This window comes from Protopterus annectens, chromosome 7.part1, assembly GCF_019279795.1.
Source record: "Protopterus annectens isolate FY-2018-M chromosome 7.part1, PAN1.0, whole genome shotgun sequence".
NCBI lineage: Eukaryota > Metazoa > Chordata > Ceratodontiformes > Protopteridae > Protopterus > Protopterus annectens.
The window spans coordinates 380092311-380115651 of NC_056740.1; the positions used below are offsets into that span (position 1 = coordinate 380092311).

Below are 23341 nucleotides of genomic sequence, written 5' to 3' on the forward strand. Positions count from 1 at the left end.
GATGTCCAAGACAGGAGGTATAGCCAGAGGCCTGTGCTGGGGTAACAAGAGAAATTCCCTGAGCCTTTTCTTGGAATCTGAATAATCCTGGCCTTCCCAGTGGAAGTGTTCCCTTAAGGTATGCAAAGTTTCCCCAAATGAGTAATCCTCAGGGGGGATACAGAAGGGATGGACCCCTCCGCATCAGAGTCTTCAAAAGGGGAGTAAGAATGTTCCTGATCATCAGAGTGCTCTGAAATAATGCAGCCCTGATCAGAGGATGGGGAATCTTCCTCCACTCTGGGCCTTTTGTCCGGTGGGGGCTGAGAACCTCTGATTAGAGTAATTAAATCCTCAGCCATTTTAAGCATCTGTTTCTTAGGCATGGGGCCTGGAGATGGGCCCTGTGTAGCTGGTCTCAGAGTGCATGGTTGCTTTAGACTTTGTGAAAGCCTTGATGGAGAAAGAAGAGGAAGGTCTGAAGACACCTTGAGTGGAGGTGGACCTGTCCACATTCTGTGTTTCAACGCCAAGAGTGGCTTCGGTATCTGTAGTCGGGGTGTGGGCCGAGGAGCCTGCGACCTCGGGCACAGGAGTCACCGTCAAAGATGTGTCGTCGGTAATCAGGGGCTGCGTAGGCGCCTCGCTGAGAACCAGACCACGTGTAGTCGGCTTTGGCGTGGTGTCAGTAGAGGCTGCGGACCTCGTGTGTCGGTCCTTGTCTTTGCATTTTTTAGACAAAACCGGAGTCGGAGTATCCGACGACATAGTATAGTTAAATGCTTTTCCAAAAATATGCTGGGCGAACTCCGCCCGAAGCTTAATAGTGCATTTGTTGAATGTAGCACAAAAGCGACAGACCGAGACGACGTGGTCTGGGCCTAAACAAGGTATACAGAGGGAATGGAAATCCTTATGCGGTATTTGCTTCCCACAAGAAATACAATTATTAACTTTGTCTGACATCGGTCTGAGGCAAGAAAAGTTTCCCCAATGGGGTACTTAGCTTTTAAGAAGACTTTGGTTTCCAAATTTTCGTAATCTCGGCACTTGTGAACTGCTTCTGCTTTGGGTACCGCACAGCAAGAAAGACTGAAGAAAATGGCGTCGGATGGTTCCTTTATACCCCTGATGCACTGACGTCAGGGACGAAGCGACGACAACCGACGCTGGACCTAGACTTTGGAATTCGGCCAACCGAGGACCCGCCTGACAGCAGGAGAACCCATCTGTTATGACTGCAGCTGTATGCACGATGAACATCAGGGAGGAGTCTCCAAAATCAAAGAAGCAAGGGTGGTAGTCCTTCCCAAATGATCTCACTGTATTCAGTTAAGTGAACAAATGAGATGGGAATGGAAAGAGTGACCAAAATCAAATTTACAGCAAGGGCAGGCCTATTCCAAAGCCACCAAGTTTAAGAGTACAATAACACTTGGGTGGAAGGGTGGGAAAAAATTCTAAAATACCAAAGGATGATCAGGCCAAAACCTTAAGCAGTACTCAAAAATGATTCATTAGCATCTGAAGCAACTGACTTTCCTAAGGAATGGCTACTACAGAAGTAGAAAGAAGAATCAATGAGGACTATGAAGAGTTCATCAAATAAATGCCAGAATTTTTAGCAAGCCTCTACAGAAAACAGAAGGCTTGCAATAAAAGAAAAGACTGGTTCAGAACTCAAGAGGTAAGAATAAACCTCCTCCTCCTCAACAAACTGGACCTACACTGGCAAAGATAGATGAAACATACTCAAAAACCCGGGTGAGGCAGAAAGATTCACTTACTCAGAAATGCCACCAAAGAAAATCCAGACACTTGCAAGATGGTTGCACACTGATCAACAGCTTAACCTCACCTCTCCCAGTGTGAAAAAAATTGAGAGACAGTAACTCTGACAGTTTTAGTAAATTCAGCTACTGGCTAGTAAGTACACTGCCTAGCTATAAGAAAAGAAGAAACTTAGTCCAAAAGAAAATCAGCTAGAAAAGGTGGAAATAAAATACTAACTGGAAAGAATCCTGCTGCTGTTTAGCAAAAGCAGTTCAGCTCCAGCTTTGGAACAAGCCATGGCTTCCAGTAATGTAGAGAAAAAAATCAAATGTGCTCAAAGCTGATTAAAATAAATGAAACACTGAAGGAGTATACAACTCAAATAACAAAAGGATGCAAAAATAGAAGAAACTTTAAACAGCTATTCAGATGAACTGACAAAACAGTAAAACTAAGAGGTCAAAATGAAGAAAAGGCTAGCCAAGTATGAGGCTGCTCAAGAAGAGCTGTTTCAAAAAATGATAAGAGTTAGAGGACACAGCACACAGGGAAAACCTAAACTTTTCTGTAATACCAGAGAAACTGGAAGGAACAGAATGCATTAATTTTATGAAAGCACAAATAAGCAACTGTAAAATTATTCCAGAGCACGAGTTGTTAATTGAAAGGGCACATCATGTACATGCTCCAAACCTGGCCATGAGAACTGGCCATGAGAAAGCAGTCAAGACCTGTATTTGTAAAAATACAATCATACCAGCAGAAATAGTTGATCCTGGCAAAACTGCGGCAGAACAGTAATGTGTTAAGAACTGAAGACAGCAGAGTGTTTGTGGAAAATGATTATTCACTGTACACCAGACAGAAGAAAATGCATGTTCATAGGTTCATAGGTAGGTACTAGGCTATTGGGCCTAGGGCCTATATAAGCCTAGCCAAAAAGATACCCTGGCTTTCGCCACCCAAGAAAATTATTTTCCTGTGCCCCTGTTGAGCAGAGCCAGAGAAGTGATCCCCGGGGTGAATTTCCTATTTCCTATCCAATCAAAAAGATTTTTTCAAAAAGATTTTTCTTGAAGAGTGCTAATGAGGAGCTTTGTTTGGTATAGATAGGTAGTTTGTTCCAGAGTATGGGAAGTCTCTGGGACAGGAATCTATCCCTCCAGCATGTTCTGTTTATTGTGGTGACAAGGTTTAGGTTCCTAGAACATGTAGCTCGGAGGGACTGGGATTTCTTTAAGTGGAGCATGTCCAACAGCTCTGGGTTTGACATAGCTTTGTATGTTAGGCAGAGATCGCCTCTGAGTAGGCAATATGCGATGGAGTAAAGATGGAGTTTTTTGAGAAGGTCTACGTAGGGCATCTGTTTGAGGCTGCTAATCCTCTTTGTGAGGTATTTCTGTGGCCTTTCCAGTTGTTGTAGATGTCTTGTGAAGTACAACCAAAAGGGGCATTGTACTCTATGATGGGGCTAATGAGTGACGAGTAGAGGTGAACAATTACCTCTTTTTTCCTGGATGAGAAACCTTTTGTGATGAGGTGTGCCATGTAGAGGGATTTCCTGACTACTGTGGCAATGTGATCAAAGGAGAGACTACTGTCCACCTGTGTCCCAAGGTCTCTTATCACACTTTCAGTGTTAAGTAGACTACCACCAATGTGGTAGTTCATGGGTACAGAGTTTTTACCAAAGGGGATGACAATGCACTTTTTGGCATTGAGCTTGAGGCCATGGCTTTGACACCAGGCATCTATCTCAGTGAGGCCCTTTTGTAGGATGTCCACATCGTTAGGAGTTTTGATTATGGCTCCTAGTTTTCAGTCATCTGCGAACTTCATTAGCCAAAGTCCTTCTGTGTTAGCCTGTACTTCAGAAAAGTAGATACCAAACAGGAGAGGACCCAGGACTGAACCCTGTGGTACTCCACTTGTCACTGGTCTGAAGTCGGATTTGGAGTCTGCTACCTTCACAGTGTGGGTTCTGTCAGTGAGCCAGTTGGCAACCCATCTTGTGACATAGAGATTTATACCTATATTAGTGAGTTTATCTATAATTCCAGAGTGGGGGATGGTGTCATACGCCTTGGCGAGATCTAGATGGGCTGTGTGAACCACCTTACTCTCGTCTACAGCTTTGGTGACTGCTTCAAAGAAGTCTATCAGGTTTAGGAGACGTGATTTGCCTTTTACAAATCCGAACTGGGTGAGGTCCAGAGTTTGGAGATTACCAGTGTCTTTGTTTATAAGTTCCATTATGATACGTTCCATGGCCTTGCAGATCAGGCTCGTTAGGCTAATGGGGCGGTAGTTCCCAGAGTCCATGGTGGCTCCCCCTCTATGCAATGGGATAACCGTCACTGTGCACCATTCAGTGGGCACAAAGCCTGAGGTGAGGCTATGATTGAAAATGGTGCTTAGGTGGGGTAAGTTCATTCTGTAGTTCATGTAGAACGCAGCCTGGGATGTTGTTAGGTCCCATGGATGCTGTGTTCTTGGCTTTGGAGAGCGTGTTTTTTACCTGTGCAGTCATGATTACAGGAATTTTGCATTCTTCCAGTATAGAGATGGGCCCTTTAGGGGGTGAAACGGGAGGTAAAGTTAGCACTGAACCTATCTGCCAGGATGTTGGCAATGTCAGTTGGTTCTGTATATTTAGTGCCATTGTGCTGTAACTCAGAGCAGATCTGAATGTTGCCATTGAGATTCTTGACATACCTATAGAATGCTTTGTGGATGTCTTTAGAATCAGTGGTGATTTTGTTTTCGTAACTAGCTGTGGAGGATTTTAGGAGGGATCTCAGCTTCTTACTAAGGCTGACCAGGGAGTTCCTCCAATCATGGGATTTTACTCTTTTTTGCAACAGTTTAATTCTTCTGTTGTAGAGTTTGTTTATGACAGGGAACCACCAGATTGGCTTCCTTTTTTTGGAGGACAGCATCTTGGTTCTGTTAGGGATAGCACGATCCATGCACTTATGTAAGTGCTTATAAAAGTGCATTTGTGGAGGATTCAGCAGTCGTACCTCTATTGTCCATCTGCATGGGTGTCGTGAAGTTTGCCACTTCTGTCTTAAGAAGAGTGAAATTGGCTTTGGAGAAATTTTTTATGATGGTTTCCCTAATGGGGGGTGGGGGTGGGATGTGGATGTCTAGGGTGATTAGCTTGTGGTCGGATCTGACCAATGAGGAATTGACTTCTGGTGTGAAACACCGGTCATCCATGCTGGTAATGATTAGGTCTAGGAGATTGCTGCCCCTGGTGGGGGTGTGGATAAGTTGATCCAAGGCGTTGGAATTTATGAATTCCAGAAAACGTTGAGCAAAAGAGTTGGTACACGAGTAGTTTTCCCAGTTAATGGTGGGGTAGTTGAAATCGCCCATTATTAGGGTGTTGAGTTGTACCCTAATATTTTCCAGTGTATCAAGAAATGAGGAGTGGGAATTCTGGGGCATGGTGGGGGATATGTAGCAAGTTACAATTTGGATTACGGTCTTGCCCAGAGTTAGTTGCACTTGGATAACCTCGGATGCATTATGCTGAGCAACTAGCCTGGAGGTGTGGGTATCCTTAATGAATATGGACACACCTCTGCCTTTAGTGTTTCAGTCCAGGTTAGGTGGCCAAAAGGTGTGGTATGGATTATAGCCTGGTAATGCAGGGGTGCTCTCTGGAGCCTTGAACCACCTGTGAGATTCAAGCTGTTGTAATCAGCTGTCTTCAGAATATTTTTTCCTGGAGGATCAATTTCAATTTTTGTTGCAGAACAGGTTAAGAAGGAAATACAAACATCTGTCCAACAAAAAGTGATACATCAAACAGAAAGATACTCTGCTTCTCATTCATCTGATAATAAAGATCATAGAGAGATGATGCCAGTGAAACCTTTTCCAATTACCCAAAAGAAAATGCTTGACAGACAGAAAAAACCACAGGGGTTGAGTAAAAGAATCAGGAGCACCTTAGACTTCGGAGTCTGGGTTTGGGAAATGGAAATGAAGAGGAAGATGACGAGCAACACTGAAACTAGTGAATAAATGTAAGATTATAAAGCATCAATCACATTTGAGAAATATGGCTTTACATGAAAAAGTGGAAAGATTGGACTTTTGTTGACTTTGTTAAACTTGTAGGGACTGAAAAGAATATGCCTCACTTCATATCACTAATGTTTGGAAGGACCCTAAATGGAAAGAAAAAAGTAAATGTAAGGTAAACAATTTTTGTCCTTAACAGCACTAAAACATTTCATGATATAAACTGCATGTTACATAGAAAAGCATTTCCAGTAACTGTTGTATGTGATAAAGATACTACAGTAAAAAAGTAAGTTTCTTCTTTTTTATTTAGTTTTAAGAAATGTAGGAATTACAAAGTAAAATGATAAGAAATGCCAGACAAAAGCATGTTTAAATATCTATGATGCAATATTGGGTTGCTGTGGTATGGGGGATGGGGTGTAAAAGTGCACAGATTATAATATAAGTAGAGTTAATATGTTTTCTCTGACTTTTGCATAGGTGAATATCTGTATTCAGGCCTTTGGCTTAATTTAATACATTTTTGTAAGCAAGTAAATAAGAGAATACTGGATGTAATAAAAAGTTATACTTTGGAAAATAAAGGTTCACTGAGAGTTGAGAAACTGCAGCTGAGTGCAGCTGTGCATTTAGTTCTTATGTTTCCACTGAGACAAGTTGACTGCATGGGCAGGCAGGAAAAGTGGCAGCACTTTTTTAAGGCTAAAAGTTAATGTTACTCTGAAGGCATACATGCTGTTTTTGATATCTGGGACGGGGAATAAATTTAAGACAGGAACAGACGGCAATTAGTGTAAGTAGGAACACAAGCAGTAACATGCACCTTAGAATGGATAACCTTAATTTTAGGTTAGGCAATGCCTGTGGGTGCAGCCATTGATTTGCGGCAACTGTTCCCATCAGAAGGGGTAAACTTCATTATTTGAAGATCTACATATTTTTGTGTCTTTGTTTTAAGTTAATAGGTCCTGGGATGTTCTGTGGGTGAGTTTGTTTTTTGTTCGTTTGTTCAAGGGATATCATTAAACAAAATGTCTTGTAAAATCTGACATTGTTTCAAATGGAGATGTCAAGAAACAAATAAAAGATCAACATGTCAAACATTAGTGAGTGCATGTAACATAAAACCTGGAAATAGAAATTTAAAAAAGCTGTCATATATAATAGGTAGGAATAATAAACCCTTATCATAATGGCCTTACAGGTATAGACAAAAAGGTAAAAGTAGTGAACTATATTAAGAAATACATAGTGCAAATAGCAATGCTACAGGAGATAAAAAGAAGTAAAATGAGCATGTGAATTTTTTAAAGAAAGGATTTAATGATGGATATTGAGCAGCGTATCAGTGACAAAGAAAAACAGGGCCACTTACAGCAATCTCTAGAATAACTATAATATGTGAATATGTATGATGTAAGAGTTAAAATGATAATAATGTAGATTTCTGGTAGTAAGGGGCTACTGGCAAGGGAGGAGGATTACAATGGCATGTATTTATATTCCACCTAACAAATGCTATTTTTGAGCTTAAAAAAAATTTGGGAGAAATAATCAGCTTTCAGCAGGGGAATGTTACTTACAGGTGGGGACTGGACCTTGATTTGTAACAATGCGGAGATACCTGGGGGGACTTAGAAGGGGAATATAACAAAATAATTTAGTCAGATTTCTTCTAAAGAAATTTATGAAAATATTTGGTATGGAAGACACAACATCAGCAGTAGGAACATGGAGAGAATTTACATATTGTCCCCCAAAGTACAATAACTGGGCTAGACTAGCCACAAATTATATTTCACAGGAACATATGCAGTTAATTGAAAACTTTGACACACATCCAATAACTATTTCAGATCACGTACCAATAAAAATGACAACAAAAATGCAGGGTAATGAAGTAAAAATGAGACACTGGCACTTCCTCATTTACCTGTTAAAAAGAGGAATGTAAGGAATAGGATGTGGTAACTATTCAAGTGTTATTAGGGAAAACAGAAATGTCTTCAGAGTTTATAGCTAGTAAGTGGGATAAAAAGAAATTTGAGTTTATAAACAGGGTAGAAATAGAAAAAGAGCTATGGTTAAGAAGTAACAGGAATTATTTAGAGGGGCTAACAAAGATTAAAGTATTGCAGAATATGGGGAATTTCACATAAAAAGAGGTACAACTGCAGAATGCTAAAGATAAAATAAGGGAGTATTTGGACAATATGCAAAACTTTAGAAAGACTGCTGTTAAGGAATTGTTTTTTGATATTAACTCCAGACCAAAAACAAATTTTTAGCATAAAGACTTAGGCAACAGAAAGTAGAGGGGCTGTTGCCAAACTTAGGGAGCATATAACAAGAAAATTAACCAGAAATACTACAGAGGTATTAGAGATATTTCAGAAATGTTATGAAAAATTGTATAAAGCAGAGAAATGTGAAATCAAGAAAGAGCACAAATGGAAATATTTATGAAAGACTTAAGTATCAAGGTTAGGGGTAGATGAGGCTCAACAATTAACAGTTAAGACAGCAGGGGATGAGATAAAAATGGTGATGTACAAACATGCAGGAAAGTCTCCAGGAATAGAAGGTATTCCTACGGAAGTTTGGAAGATAGGCGGGAAGAAAGTGGTAAAGATCTGGAAGGTTTTGTTTAGAAGTATTTTAAAAGAGAGGGGAAGCACCAACATCCTGGAAAAAAGCTGTGGTGGCTGTAATACTTAAAGATGATAAAGACCCATCAAACCCAGCTTCATATAAGCCCATTTCAACTTTAAACAACGGTTATAAAAAGTTTATGTCAATAATAGCTAAAATAATGGCAAAGGTGTTACCAAAATTCATAGGTATAGATCAATGTGTTTTTTGTAGGGGAGGTAAACATTTGACAACATAGAACAATGAGGATCCAAAAGGAAACAGAATGTAAAAAATGCTGCAGTTGTTGGATCTTGATGCACACAAAGAATTCAACAATGTAAGCTGGGATTTATATGAGTAGGGCAATGGAAGCACTTGCAATCCCTGATACAATAATAAGGTTAATTACAAGGATATATGAGTGATCAAAGGCAAAAATTCAAGTGGGAGGGTTATTCTTTGATAAGTTGTGTCTGAACAAAGGAACCAGGCAGGGGTATCCCCTTTCCCCTTTGTTATCTGCTATATATTTAGAGCCATTGGCAACAAAAATAAGGGACTCAAATTCAAGGATATAATTAGTATGGTAATCAAGAAAGGTTGACTATTTACAGATGATATTATTTTGTAATTGACAAAACCAAAAAAGGACATCTCAGTGTTGTGGAACATCTTGAGACAGTTTCAAGTCTTTTTGGGATATAAAATTAAGGAAGATAAAACAAAAACTACAGCTGTAAACTATGCACCCACACACAAATCAGTCCTGTAATACATATATTTATGGGGACATAGTAAAATTAAATATTTGGAGAATGGAGTAAAAGGGATTCTGGTACGGCAGCTATGGATATGCAGAAAGAGATGAAATAAAAGAAAATACAAACACTAGGAAACTAGAAGCTCTTTTTTATGGACATGGATAGCATTATACAAGCAGTGAAAATGTTTTAGTCCTTTTAGTTTTACATACAGATCAGAAGAAGTTGTAGACAACAATTAATAAAGAACTGAAGGAATTTATCTGGTAGGGGAAGAAAAGCAAGGATCAAGTGAGATACACTGATCCTTCCAACATAACAAGGTGGTTTAGGATTACCTGATCTGAGGGAATATTTTACAGCGACACAGTAAGGAGTACATACAGAACACAAGCAGAAAGCTAAAAATGGAGGGAAATTCAAGAAGTAAGGAGACAGAGTTGAATTTTGGATGCACAGAACAACACCACCATATAGACTATTATATTTATAAAGTAGCAGAAAGTATTCTAAGAACTAAGCCAACAAGAGAATGGAGATTTTGCTGATAGGGACGACTGCAAACAGGGGTACAGAGAATAGGCAATAGGGGGTGGAATTTACTGGAGAAAACTCGCAAAGGAACCAAAGGTATTGGGAGCAAATAACTTGAGATGAAAAGGTAGTAGAATGGAAGAGGCCAAGAAGACATTTGGACTGCAGGCTACAGACTGCCCTCCCTATCAGGGACTGACATCAAAGTACAGGTAAAGGGATAGGAGAATCCTAAGTTAAAGGTTTGTTCTGGTTCAGTTTTTTAGTTGAATCTAGAACAGAAGCCGCTATTAAAAAAGAGATAATTAATATGGCATATAAAATATTGCACAATAACTATAGGAAACAATCAGAAGAGGTTAGAAAAGATTGGGAAGAGAGATTGGATAAGCAATTCACAAGGAAACAATGGAAGGACACATATATTGCTCCTAAGTGTGCAACAAAGTCCATAAGTTTTAGGATTTTTTTGCTTGTAAGTGTTTGCATAAGTATTTTTACATATCCAGCAGACTCCAAAGAATTTTTCCTTAGGTAGATGGCAAATGGATGTGATGGAGAAGAAATAGTTAATTGTGAATATATGTTTTGGGAATGTAATGAGTTGGCAGACTTTAAAAATTCCCTGCAGACTACACTATCGAAATATTGGGTGAGCAAATGGACGCAACTACAGAAATTATTTATTCTTTTATTTATGTATTTATTTTGAGCTGTGATACAGGATTTGAATTCCCTAGACATAGTAAGGCCTTGCTATTTTTAATTCTGGTGACTGTCAAAAAGGGAATGATTAGAAAATGGAAATTGAAGTCAAAACTAACTGTATTTGAAGTAATGAATATTGCAACAGATATTAAAAAACTAGAAGGTGGATCTTAGAAGAGACAGATGCAAATTACACAGAAAAGAGTGGAAATTGTGGGAACAATACATGCAGAATAATGTGTTGAAGGAGTGAGATTTAAGGGGAGGAAGGAGTTGAGCAATTTGTGTAATGTTGGGTTAAAGTAGTTGCCCAAAAATATAAGTATTCTATTTTTTGTAACTAAGAACACTTTAATGTGGTATGGTATGTTTTATTTTATATAAATGCATGTTTGCCTACATCTTAAGTCATAATTCAATAAATGTGTTAAAAAAGAAAGCAGATTTAAGCACAAGACAGGAAAGAGAAGAGAAGACAAGTCATTACAAAGAATGAGACAATAAAACAAAAGCAGCATGCTGTACTCTTCCCCTGCCTTAGAAAAGGGGTGAATAAGAAGAGAGACAGATGAAACTTAACATCTCAGCAGAAGCGAGACGGCATAATGAAGTCAAATGTTTCTGACACACAACAGTGTAATTACGCCACATATATAATAACTACAAAACAATGGAGAATAAAGAGCAGAGAAACAGAAGATACAAAGGTGCCTTCAGAGAACCCGAGAATGGGAAAGAGAATGAAAGAAGTTCACACACAAAAAGAACTGCAAAAATCACCAAAGATCAGAAGACCGAGGCATAATATGGACCTAAACAAAAGGCAAAGTATTAAAGAGCTAGAAGGAGAGCGGTTGCTTTATATTTACACTTTGTCCATCATATTTTTTTTTTCAAAATTCTAGTAAAATACTGAGGATTACAGTTTGCCAGTAATGCTGCGTATTAGACATTCATGCTACTTAAGAAAATGCAAACTAATGGAAAACCAGCTTTCACTTTTTAAATGAATCAGAGTTATACTGGAAAACTGTCCCTGCTTTGTGGCCTTTGTCTCCTCTCCCCAGTTATGTTTTGCCTTGTCCCTGACTCCTGAGCAAAGACGTTGAGAACTATGGTGGAGAATACGAAAACAAGAAGAAGGGGGAAACACCAAACTGAAAAACCAGGACATCAAGTAGCAGAAAATTTCAGACTACCAAGGAAGAAGAAATGGCATAGTCTGGAGACAACAGAAATTTTAGCCAAGGGACATGACTTGCAGCAACTAAAGGTTCAATACAGGTAGACAGGTGAAACTGTAAGTAGCTGAAACTACAGTAATCAAAGTAACAAAAGATCTGCTGGAAGCTGAAGGACTACTTCTGCATACAGTGAAACAAAAGGTACTGTACATCTGTATGGGAGTGGGAGGTCTGAGTGAGATGGGATTTTATTTGGACCTGAATAAAATCACAAGTTTAGATACATAGGCCACCGAGGGTTTGGTTTGATTAACTGAAGAAGTCAGGGTTACCTGTTGAATTCGATCTTTTTTTCTGTGCTGGGCCTCTTCTGGCTTCTTTTTTTAGTGTTCTTGTCTTCATATTTGCCATAATCAATGGATCTGGATGGATTTGGTGTGGTGGTACTGCTTTTTCTTTGCTTTAGATGTTTAGATTTAGCAAGCATATCTGTATTTCTTGACAAAGGGATCATACCAGCTCAAACGTATCTGCAAAACCTATGTTAATCCAATAAATGCTATTACATTACATCTGTGTTCCAGTGTATTTGGGTTTTCTGCATTTAAATTTTTGTGAGATTTGGTGTGTATATCTTAGTTTGGTTGCTGGAACTTTCCAGGTCCTGTTTTTTTACCTGGTAGATATTTTTCTCTCTTTAGGGTGACTTTGGAGAATTTTCTGACCTCCTTATCAAGGGGCAAAGAACAATGTGAGTTGGCTTCCTAGTGGGACCTTAGCAAGTGCCAACATTTTATCTGGATCTGAGTTGCTAGTTTATATATACAAGCCTCCAAGTGCTTGGTTAAATTAACTGAAGAAAGTGGGGTCACCTGCTGAAAAACGTTTTTTTTGCTTGTTGTTAGGCCTCTTCTGGCTTCTTTTTTGGTACCTTTATCTCAATATTTGCCATAATAAATGTTTTGAACTGATTCTGCATGGTGGTGCTATTTTTTTAAACATAAAACTAGTTGGTCTAGTACTAATTAAGTGGTAAAGCATGCAGTGACTTAAGAGTGAATAAGTGAAATAAGGGCACACCTACTGGACTGGATGTGAGTGATTCATTTTGATAAAAATATTAATAGATTACAAAAATAAAGTAAATAAATACATACATGTAAATGCACATACATATCAGGCTTAATGAGTAACATTACCATTATACCATGACCCCCCCATTAATATTCCAAAACGTGCACGCTGATTGGCCAGCGTGCACGTTGTAAATCGACTTATACTAATAGAAAAAGGTCCGGTCGCCCAGACTTTTTCCATTAGTATACGTCTCTTTTAAAACACTGTCTCGCTATGTTAAAAGAGTTTAACATAGCGACACAGGTTTAAAAAAAGCAACGGAGATCTCCGTTGCTTTTTTTTACATCTGTCTCGCTATGTTAAACTCCCTTAACATAGCGACACAGTGTGTAAAAAGCAACGGAGATCTTGCTTTCTCCGTTGCTTTTTTTTTTAACCTGTCTCGCTATGTTAAATGGGTTTAACATAGCGAGACAGCTATAAAATAAGCAACGGAGATCTCCGTTGCTTATTTTAAAGCTGTCTCTCCGTTGCTTATTTTAAAGCTGTCTCGCTATGTTAAACCCATTTAACATAGTGAGACAGGTTTAAAAAAAAAAAAAAAAAGCAACGGAGAAAGCAAGATCTCTGTTGCTTTTTACTGTTTCGCTATGTTAAGTGGGTTTAACATAGCGAGATAGCTTTAAAATAAGCAACGGACATCTCCGTTGCTTATTTTAAAGCTGTCTCGCTATGTTACACCCATTTAACATAGCAAAACAGTAAAAAGCAACAGAGATCTTGCTTTCTCCGTTGCTTTTGGCCACAGCTCTGATGTACTCCGTAGGCATGCGCAGTACATCAGAACTGGCGCGGATACCAGACAGCTGCGGAAAGGCAGCAAAGAGGCATTATACAATGCCATTATTTAAGAAAAGTAATTATTTCTTTTCTTAAATAATGTCATAGTATAATAGCAATAACCCACTTCTGGGTGTGGGTAATGCGGGATTTACCCACGGTTGTCTTCGCCCTTGGGACCAAACCACGCCAACCGTGGGTAAATCCCGCATTACCCACACCCAGGCGTGGGTTATTGCTATAATAACTTATTCTGTGCTGGAAGAATAATTATGTGCAAACTTCACTTGTGGCCTCACAGTTTTACAGACCACAACTAACCAATACACAAGAAACTGTCTGTAAGTGGCAGTCACCCATCTAGACACCTATCCTTGCTGGAAATGAAGAAATGCATTTGTCACTTCAGAAGACATTTGTTCAGCTTACTTAAATTTTTTAACTAATCTAAACTAAACTAAGTTTGATGCAAACAAATCAAAACATTTCCAGCAAGGAAAGCAACAGAAATGTAATGTTCTCAGGGCCGACAAAAGAAACAAAAAACAATCCCAAAGGGACCTATAAAACTGAGAAAAAACAATAAAAAGCAGCCACTGAGGATGAAAACACTGAATGAATGGTAATAAACAAGTTTAATTACACACCGAAAAATGACTTAGCGCTTTCACCAGATACACACTGGCTTCTTCAGAGTCATTTTAACAAATCAAACACATCACATTTATACTGTCTAACGTGAGCCGATAGGTAAAACTAAAAAGCTACACAACCAATCATTAGTATAACTGAACAAATACGAATGACATCACTTCGTTTAACGAAAAAAATACATAATAAACTACCTTCAAATTCTTGCATACAATTTGTTGAGTGCTGATTTTCATTTTCTTTACCTAAATACAAATCTAACATTGTAAACATCACACAATAATATAAATAATAATAAAATCACTATAAATAAAATAATACAATGGTGCAAAGAATATATTCACTAAAATGAGATCTGGTTAGCCGTAAATTTTAAAATAGGCATCATGGAGATGCAATCATTTAGTCCGTGAAATTTCAAGGCATTCAGCCTCAATTGCCACTCAGTCTCCAAGACCCCTACTTTATTACCAATGTCAGCACCCCTTTCAATATTTGTGACACGATCTATCACAAAAAACAAAAATTTTTTAAAATTTGAGCATGTGGTAGTGTGCACGTACAGTTTATTGTGTACATCCTCTCTTTTAATAGCTCTCAAATGCTCTGATATCCAGTCCTTTAGTCTTCGTATAGTCTTGCCAACGTAAAATGCCTCACATGCTGTACAAGAGGAAACATAAACAAGACTTTTTGTATTACAATTACAAACCCCTGGGCATGGTATGGTGTATTTGTAATCCACTACACACAGGTAGGATCCCTCTCCAATAAATCTACACCATCTACATGCCCCACATTTTTTCATACATGATTTTTTTATTACTGTTATGTTTAACCTCTTTTTCCAAAATTAACTTGATGTTTTCACCTCTACTATATACAATCAATGGTTCCTTACCCAAAATCTCCTTATTATGGTCACTTAGACAGGACATCTACAAATTTCTCAAACTTACACTAAGCTCATTTGCCCTATCATTGTATTTTAATACAAAAATGCTGCTTTTATTTCATCTTTAGCAGTGTCAACCATTGTGGCATTGTTTTTTTAAATTGTTTTTTAACGGAATGGAAGAGGGGGGAGGGGGAATCGAAGGGTATACCAGTAGAAAACTATTGTAATGTTTCTAATTTTACTAACATTTTGAATTCTAGCAGTTTAGACAATTTGGTTGGTTTATATGATGACATTGTGTATATCGATGAGCAAGGTGGTGATGTGCTGACAACTGATGGTTTTAGTGAACTGTTACCTGTATTATCAGCTGAAACTATGTTACGTTTTGAAACTTCAGATGTAAATTCAAGTTTTAACTTTGTTGTGCATGGTGGTATCAATGAATTTTTACTTGTACCCTCGGTTGAAACTATGGTATGTTCTGAAACTCAAGATGTTAACTTAAGTTGCAACTTTGTTGAGAACCACCTGTGCATGAGGCATCAAATTTAAAAAAAAAACAAGTTTTTTTATCTATAATTACACAGAAATAGAGATTAATGATGTACATTTTGACTTATTTAGTAAAGGCATTAACTTTGTTCCTAGTTTTAGGTGATGTTGCTCAGGTACTGATTAACTTAAAACTTTTTATGAGACAGTTGAACCTGAGAATATATTTATCTGTTTCTAACAAATATAATATTGGTGTTGATAACAGTGATTCGATTCAAGTTCTTAGGAGAAAGAGCACTTTCATTCCACCCCCTAACTTGGAGGTTACCCCTCTTGAAAGATTGGTTGAATTTGAATTTAGAAGAATTTTATCAGAGAAATATATTTGTGTAGACAACTTGTCAGTAGAAGAGAGACTTTTGTTGAAAAGTCTTAAATCCTCTAACCAATACAGGTTTATGAAACCTGATAAAGGTGGGGGAATGGTCATCATGACTAAGATTGATTATATTTTTAAGATGACTGATATCTTGAATGACGAATTTACTTACACTAGGGTTTCTAGGAATGAAGTGAATACAGCATATAGTAAAATTGATTTATTTTTGCAAGATGCTTTGTACCAAGGGGCTATTAATGAAGTGGATTTTAACTTCCTTACAGTGAAATATCCCATTTTGCCTACTATTTTTGGGATTCCCAAGGTCCACAAGGGAACTAACAATTTGCTTTTTAGACCGATATTAGCTGCAAAGGGTTCCAAGACAGAATCACTTGCGGCTTTTGTGGACACTTGGTCCAAAATAGTAGTAAGTGAAGCAACACACATATTGAGAGATTCATGGCACTGCTTAGAGAGATTGAGGGAAGTTAAAGTTAATGACTATATAGTTTTGTTTTTTTAACCATTGATGTAGTTAACTTATTTTCAGTCATCCCACACCAACAAGGATTAGATATGTTCTATAAGAGACTTTTATCTAGTGTCACTTTAGAAAAAAACAAAATTAATTTATTAGTTGACCTGATGGAATTAGTTTTGAAAAACAATTTCATTTCTTTTGAGGGAGAAATCTTTCAGCAGTTAACAGGAGTGGCTATGGGGGCGAAATGTGCTCCAACCTTTTCTAACTTGGTTTTATTAACCTGGGAGAGGCTTTACATTTTTCCTTCTAAATATAGGGACAACATTATTTTATATAATAGATTTTTGGATGATTTGTTGATTCTATGGAAGGGTAATGAACAATCAGTGTCAGAATTTATTGAATACTTGAATAACACAACTTTTTTCAAGTTTACTTACACCTGGAATTATGAGGAAATTAATTTCCTAGATCTAACTATAAGTAAAACTTCTGAAGGTCTCTCTAGTAACATATATAGGAAGGAGACCTATTCTAACTCCTTGCTTCATTTTAATAGTTGTCACCCTAGACATCAGAGAAAAGGTATAATAAAGGGTCAAATGGTTAGAACTTCTAGGTTAGTAAGTGACAATGAGATTTTTTAAAAAGAAATGTATAAACTGATTGGGATGTTTTTGGAACGAGGCTATCTCTTGAAACTATTACTTAATATTAAAAATGAAGTTATGAAGAAAAGAGAAACACATTTTATTCCTATTTTAAAAAACAATGCCACAATGGTTGACACTGTTAAAGATGAAATAAAAGCAGCATTTTTTTATATTAAAATACAATGATAGGACAAATGAGCTTAGTGTAAGTTTGAGAAATTTGTGGAGGTCCTGTCTAAGTGACCATAATAAGGAGATTTTTGGGTAAGGAACCATTGATTGTATATAGTAGAGGTGAAAACATCAAGTTAATTTTGGAAAAAGAGGTTAAACATAACAATAATAAAAAATCATGTATGAAAAAATGTGGGGCATGTAGATGGTGTAGATTTATTGGAGAGGGATCCTACCTGTGTGTAGCAGATTACAAATACACCATACCATGCCCAGGGGGTTGTAACTGTAATACAAAAAGTCTTGTTTATGTTGCCTCTTGTACAGCATGTGAGGCATTTTACGTTGGCAAGACTATACAAAGACTAAAGGACCGGATATCAGAGCATTTGAGAGCTATTAAAAGAGAAGATGTACACAATGCACTGTACTTGCACACTACCACATCCTCAAATTTTAAAAATTTTTGTTTTTTGTGATAGATCGTGTCACAAATATTGAAAGGGGTGGTGACATTGGTAATAAAGTAGGGGTCTTGGAGACTGAGTGGCAATTGAGGCTGAATGCCTTGAAATTTCACGGACTAAATGATTGCATATCCATGATGCCTATTTTAAAATTTAAGGCTAACCAGATCTCATTTTAGTGAATATATTCTTTGCACCATTGTATTATTTTATTTATAGTGATTTTATTATTATTACCATTATTGTGTGATGTTTACAATGTTAGATTTGTATTTAGGTAAAGAAAATGAAAATCAGCACTCAACAAATTGTATGCAAGAATTTGAAGGTAGTTTATTATGTATTTTTTCGATAAACGAAGTGATGTCATTCGTATTTGTTCAGTTACACTAATGATTGGTTGTGTAGCTTTTTAGTTTTACCTATCAGCTCACGTTAGACAGTATAAATGTGATGCGTTTGATTTGTTAAAATGACTCTGAAGAAGCCAGTGTGTATCTGGTGAAAGCGCAAAGTCATTTTTCTGTGTGTTATTAAACTTGTTTATTACCGTTCATTCAGTGTTTTTGTCCTCAGTGGCTGCTTTTTATTGTTTTTTCTCAGAAATGTAATGTTTCACATTTTCTAGTTTAGGAAAGCAAACATAAAAACTCAATTATGCAGAAAGCAAACCTCTGTTAAGTAAATCAAAAGAACACATCTTAGGAAACGATACATATAAATTCACATAAACCAGCTTTCTTCACTTTTTCATAGGATCCTACACTAAAAAATATTTTAACCCAATGTAACAGATAATTTCAGATTACTACCTTACAGCTCTCTGTCCACGCACATACTGCTGTATTATGATAGCAGCATTTCTGAAGCGCAGATATTTTTTCCTCTGAATCCAGCACCGAACATTTTTCTGGATTATGATACATGCTGCCCTCAGTCTGTCCGAGCGTACTTTTTCCAAGTAAGCAACTTGCCCGGCTCTGAAGAAAATTTTTGTTCTTCCAAACTGGTACTGGTTAGGATCCTAGAATGTAAAACTATTTTGTAAATTGCATCATTTTAATTTATTTTTGTGTGCATGCATTCAACAAGATGCCTAAATGAGTATCCACTCCTTTAAACAATACAGTCCTGTTCTTTCAGACACACCACCCTAGGTACAGAGATTATCTTCGTATAACTCCATCTTGCTACCTTTATTATTTGGTTCTCATGTTTAAAACTTTGCTGATCTCTCAGTTACCTGATAAAAGTACTAAACAGTGGTTTCAGTCCTTCTTGTAATACCAGTGGTTTAAAGTATGAATATCTGCATTTCCACATATGGGCATCCAGGACAAAATGCCAGGTAAGCAAACACATGTGCTTATTAACTATACTGATGCATGTGGAACTGTCCTAATAATACATACTTATAAACTATGACATAATACAACCAAAGTACTCCATAATGTAGAAGTACTATAAAATGTATATAAACTGGTGAGTTTGTTCAGGTTCAGATAAAATCCTGTCTCACTCAGACCTCCCACTCCCATAGAAATGATGGCAAGACATGTCTTTTTTTTTTTTTTTTCTGGCATTTAGGTTGTGAGACATTTCCCCAAGCATACAATGCTAAAACCAGAAAGCTGCAGCACCACTTTGACATTCAGTGGTACGGCCAAAAAGCTCAGTCGCTATGGTATTAAACACAGATGAAAAACCCGGCACACTGCGATGATCCCTAAGGACAGCTACTGGCTCTATTCTAACAGCAGAAACAGCCATGTCATCACGATGTAAACAAGCGCAAGGAAACTAGATACAACAAGAAGCCAGTCAGTCAGAAAACACCTTAACCCCTGGTAGCCTTTACAGTCAACTATCACCATGCATTTAGAAACACTGGGGGCTGATGTGAGACTGCAGGAAAATTATCAAGGGAAGGAAAGAAACCTCCTTGACTTTTTTTGCAATCTTTATGTATATGCAGGCACTCCTGAGATTCAAAAAGTACCTCTGATCTCTTTTTGATAAGAAAGGAAGACCTTACAACTGACACCATCCAGTCTTTTTGGAACTAAAAAGAACCTGAACCTGGTCTGGTGAGTACTCTTGGATGGATATTTTATTTTTATTTTTTGAATGAGACTTAATGCCTCTTTTTTCACTGCATGTTCTTGATGGGGTAGGATGTTGAGTAATGGCAAGTAGTGTGCTTTGGGAAGGGTTTTGAAGGAAGCTGTGCAGCTTTGTGATACAACTGTCTAAATACACCTTTCTTACATAATGATCAGCCATCCACACAGATGGAGAATGCCTTCACAGCAGGACAGCTAATCAAGTGGTCAAGGAGTCTGCTGTTGCTGTCCTCCATAATAAGGGCAACGCTATTCCTGATTATGCTTAGACTATTTCCTTATGGGTCAACTTCCATTCTTGAAATTATGAAAACCATGTCACAGATATTTTTTGATTTCTCTGCTGCTGCTAGCTACACTTGCAACATGACTGTTGTGGACTCTTCTGCATAATGGAGTCTTGAATCGAATGCCAATAACTGTGAAAGCTTTTCCTTTTCTCATTAATTTCAAACTTTTTTTATTTTTTTGACTGAACACAGGCCCATTAAAAGGAAATAAAAATACACTTTGAAATTATCAGCAAAATTATTATGGCACAACCAGGCATGGTGGTGAACAGCAGTGCTGGCACCTGTTGCCCTCACTGCCTTAACAAATGAGTTATTATGGCACAACCAGGCATGGTGGTGAACAGCAGTGCTGGCACCTGTTGCCCTCACTGCCTTAACAAAGGAGTTATGAGTAAATGTATGATTAAGACAGCTATAGAAGAAACTGTTGCCACCTAAGAACTTAATCTGGATTTTAATCAACATCAGGCAACTTTTCTAACGTCTTGGCCAACTCATCAGTAAACTTATACTGATGTGCCTTTACTCTCACTTTGGCTACAGAGCCCTGAGGTGCACAATTGAGCTGCTGATGTATTCAGATTTGATCTACTTACACTGAATTTGACTCTCAGTCCCTACAGCACCAGATACGTATTTATTTGCATTTATTACTATCTAACTGTTGAAAAGAACTGTTTTTGTTTGTTTGACTGTATTGGAGACAGCTTAATTATCCTAGTGCTTGGGGGGCCGTTTTAGAACACTACTGTAGCAGTTATTTTGTGGCAGAACATAATTTATTGCTGTTCTAGGTGTTTATTCACTGCTAGCTTTGCTACAAGTTAAATTATGATTGGCTGCTTGTATTTTCTGTCTTGCTGTATATATAGCTCTGTTTTGTGTATCACTGTTTTCAGCTACATATAGCTCAGTGTCATAGTAATTGACACTGTGCAGTAGCCAGTGGACAGTTTTCTGAAACTTCCTATCCATGTGTCCTAACCAATTATTTTTGCAACTGGCCAATGTGGTCACTTCAGCTTCTCAGCACTATAATGTTGCTTTGATTTGAGCATATTTGCACACAGCTGACACAAGTTACTGCTAGTTACTCATTGAGCAACAGTATGCAGCTAGGTGGTTTTGTTGTTATTACTGCTGCTATATTATTCTTTCAAATTTACCCCCCCCCCCCCAATTTTGTCCCGTTTGTTGTTTAAACTTCCTGTAGGCTTCCCACTTAAGTTCTTACCTTGCTTGTTACTTAAACTTCTTACAGGCTTATTTATATAGCCATTGCTTTTGCCTTACACTAAAGATCCTTGCATCTATCAGCTAATCTACTACACGTCATTAGTGCACTTATCCTTTTACAAGACTTAGACCCACCTGGCTGAAATGGAAGACCAACAGGTTTGTATCCCTTCTATTGCCAGCCACAAAGAACTTGGTGTTCTTTGGCAATGTATAAACTGCCAAATGCTTACATATAAAGAACTACTACTTAACATACAATGACATACGATAACATCCATGAGATGTCTAAGTATCTACACAACATGGAGGCCACCTTACAACTAAACAAGATGGTCTATGATCATCACATACTACCATCCATACTTCCGCATTAGCTTACCAAACCAACATATGCAGAAGATGGCAAAAAATGTACTTCCCAAGCTTCCTAGAGCCATGAGGATAAAGCCTCATCAGGAATCTACAAACATGATACCATCACTCTCACACATAGTAAACAATCACCAGGCTACAAACTTTAAACCATCTGCTGCCACTAAACCCTCAAGTACTAACAGAATTGTTCTAGTAAATTGTGACTGCACTGTCAAGCAATGGGCTGAAAGTTAGCTGTATCTCCAACACCAGAATTCATAATGTTGTAAAAGCTTTTCGGACTTTTATACCAAGGAAAAAAATGGATATGATACCGTGGACATCCATGTGGGTGTGAATAACTAGAGGCACTCAGTCCTGATGGACATGCTGGCTCTCATTTTGCATATGCCAAATGCAGGCAAGATTCTGGCCCAGAGTGGAGTTGTACATTCACCCAGAATCATGCCTAATACAAAGAAAAGATAACTGGCTTCAACAATAGACTAAATACTTGGTGTCATTCTAGGGAGATCCAGTAAGTGTCAGCTTGAGATAAAGGTGGTAGACAGAACAATTTGCTTCACAAGGGATGGTCTGCACCTCTCTTTCCATGGCTTCCACTTACTGGACAAGGCCCTTACCACCCTTACACTGCCTAAGTATACCATGGTTGCTCTTCTTAACGCCAACAATCTTAAAAACAAAATGCCTGAACTTGAGGCCCTCCTGAAACTTGAATACATGCATGCCTATGTCACAACTGAGGCTTGGTTTCACAATATTATTCTCTCCTTACCTGAGTTTAGTGCTTACTACATTTGTCATAAACCACATCATCTCTACGCAGACTCCCTGTGACCCACAAAAATAACTCACTGAATTCCAACTTACCCTAAATAAAACAAATTATCTGTGTATACCTTGCCATAAGGGAGATTGGGGGGACATCTGTTGCTAAACATTCTAGACCTTGTCCTTACCAACATAGTTCCTACATTCCTACATGTACCAACCCTACAGTTAATTTTCATCTCTAGTTAAATCCAAGCACAAATACTGATAATCTCATTTAAAGTCTTAAACACTCCCCCAAGGAAACTAATCTCAATGTAAGGACTTCAAACAACCAAACCTACTCAAAGTCTATGATGAGATCTCAAACTTTGCTTATAATATCATGAGTCTCCATGCAGCCTCAGCTATTAATATATATCGATTTCTGCTACTCCACTCTACAAAAGTGTATAAATATAGCAGTCTCTCTACCAGAACCAGATAACTCTATAACAAAAGGAAAACATTCTAAAGTCATAAACCAAATCTAAAACCAACCACATTAAAACTCTTATCAAAAGAATCAACAAAGAACTAAAAGCTACCATCAGGAAGGCCAAATCTGAACATGAGCACAAACTAGCATCTGAAGCTAAGAATAACTACTACTACGCCTTCTTTAATTACATCAGAAAATTAAAAAGCAACACCCAGAAGTGTTCTGAACTAACCCAAAATATTATCACTTATTCTGACCTGAAAGATATAGCTAATAAACTTCCACATAAGCTTAGTGCCAATTTACCCCCAGAAACAGCCA

At 37.8% G+C, this 23341-nt stretch overlaps 1 protein-coding gene across 1 annotated transcript in view; it reads right to left on the reverse strand.

Moving 5' to 3' along the window:
- The window catches only part of MYO5C (myosin VC), a 1763334-nt gene that overhangs the window by 1362722 nt on the left and 377271 nt on the right, over window positions 1-23341 (reverse strand). The window contains exon 7 of the mRNA XM_044078824.1: window positions 18548-18759. Coding sequence (XP_043934759.1) covers window positions 18548-18759 — 212 coding nt within the window. The remainder of the gene's footprint in view (window positions 1-18547; window positions 18760-23341) is intronic.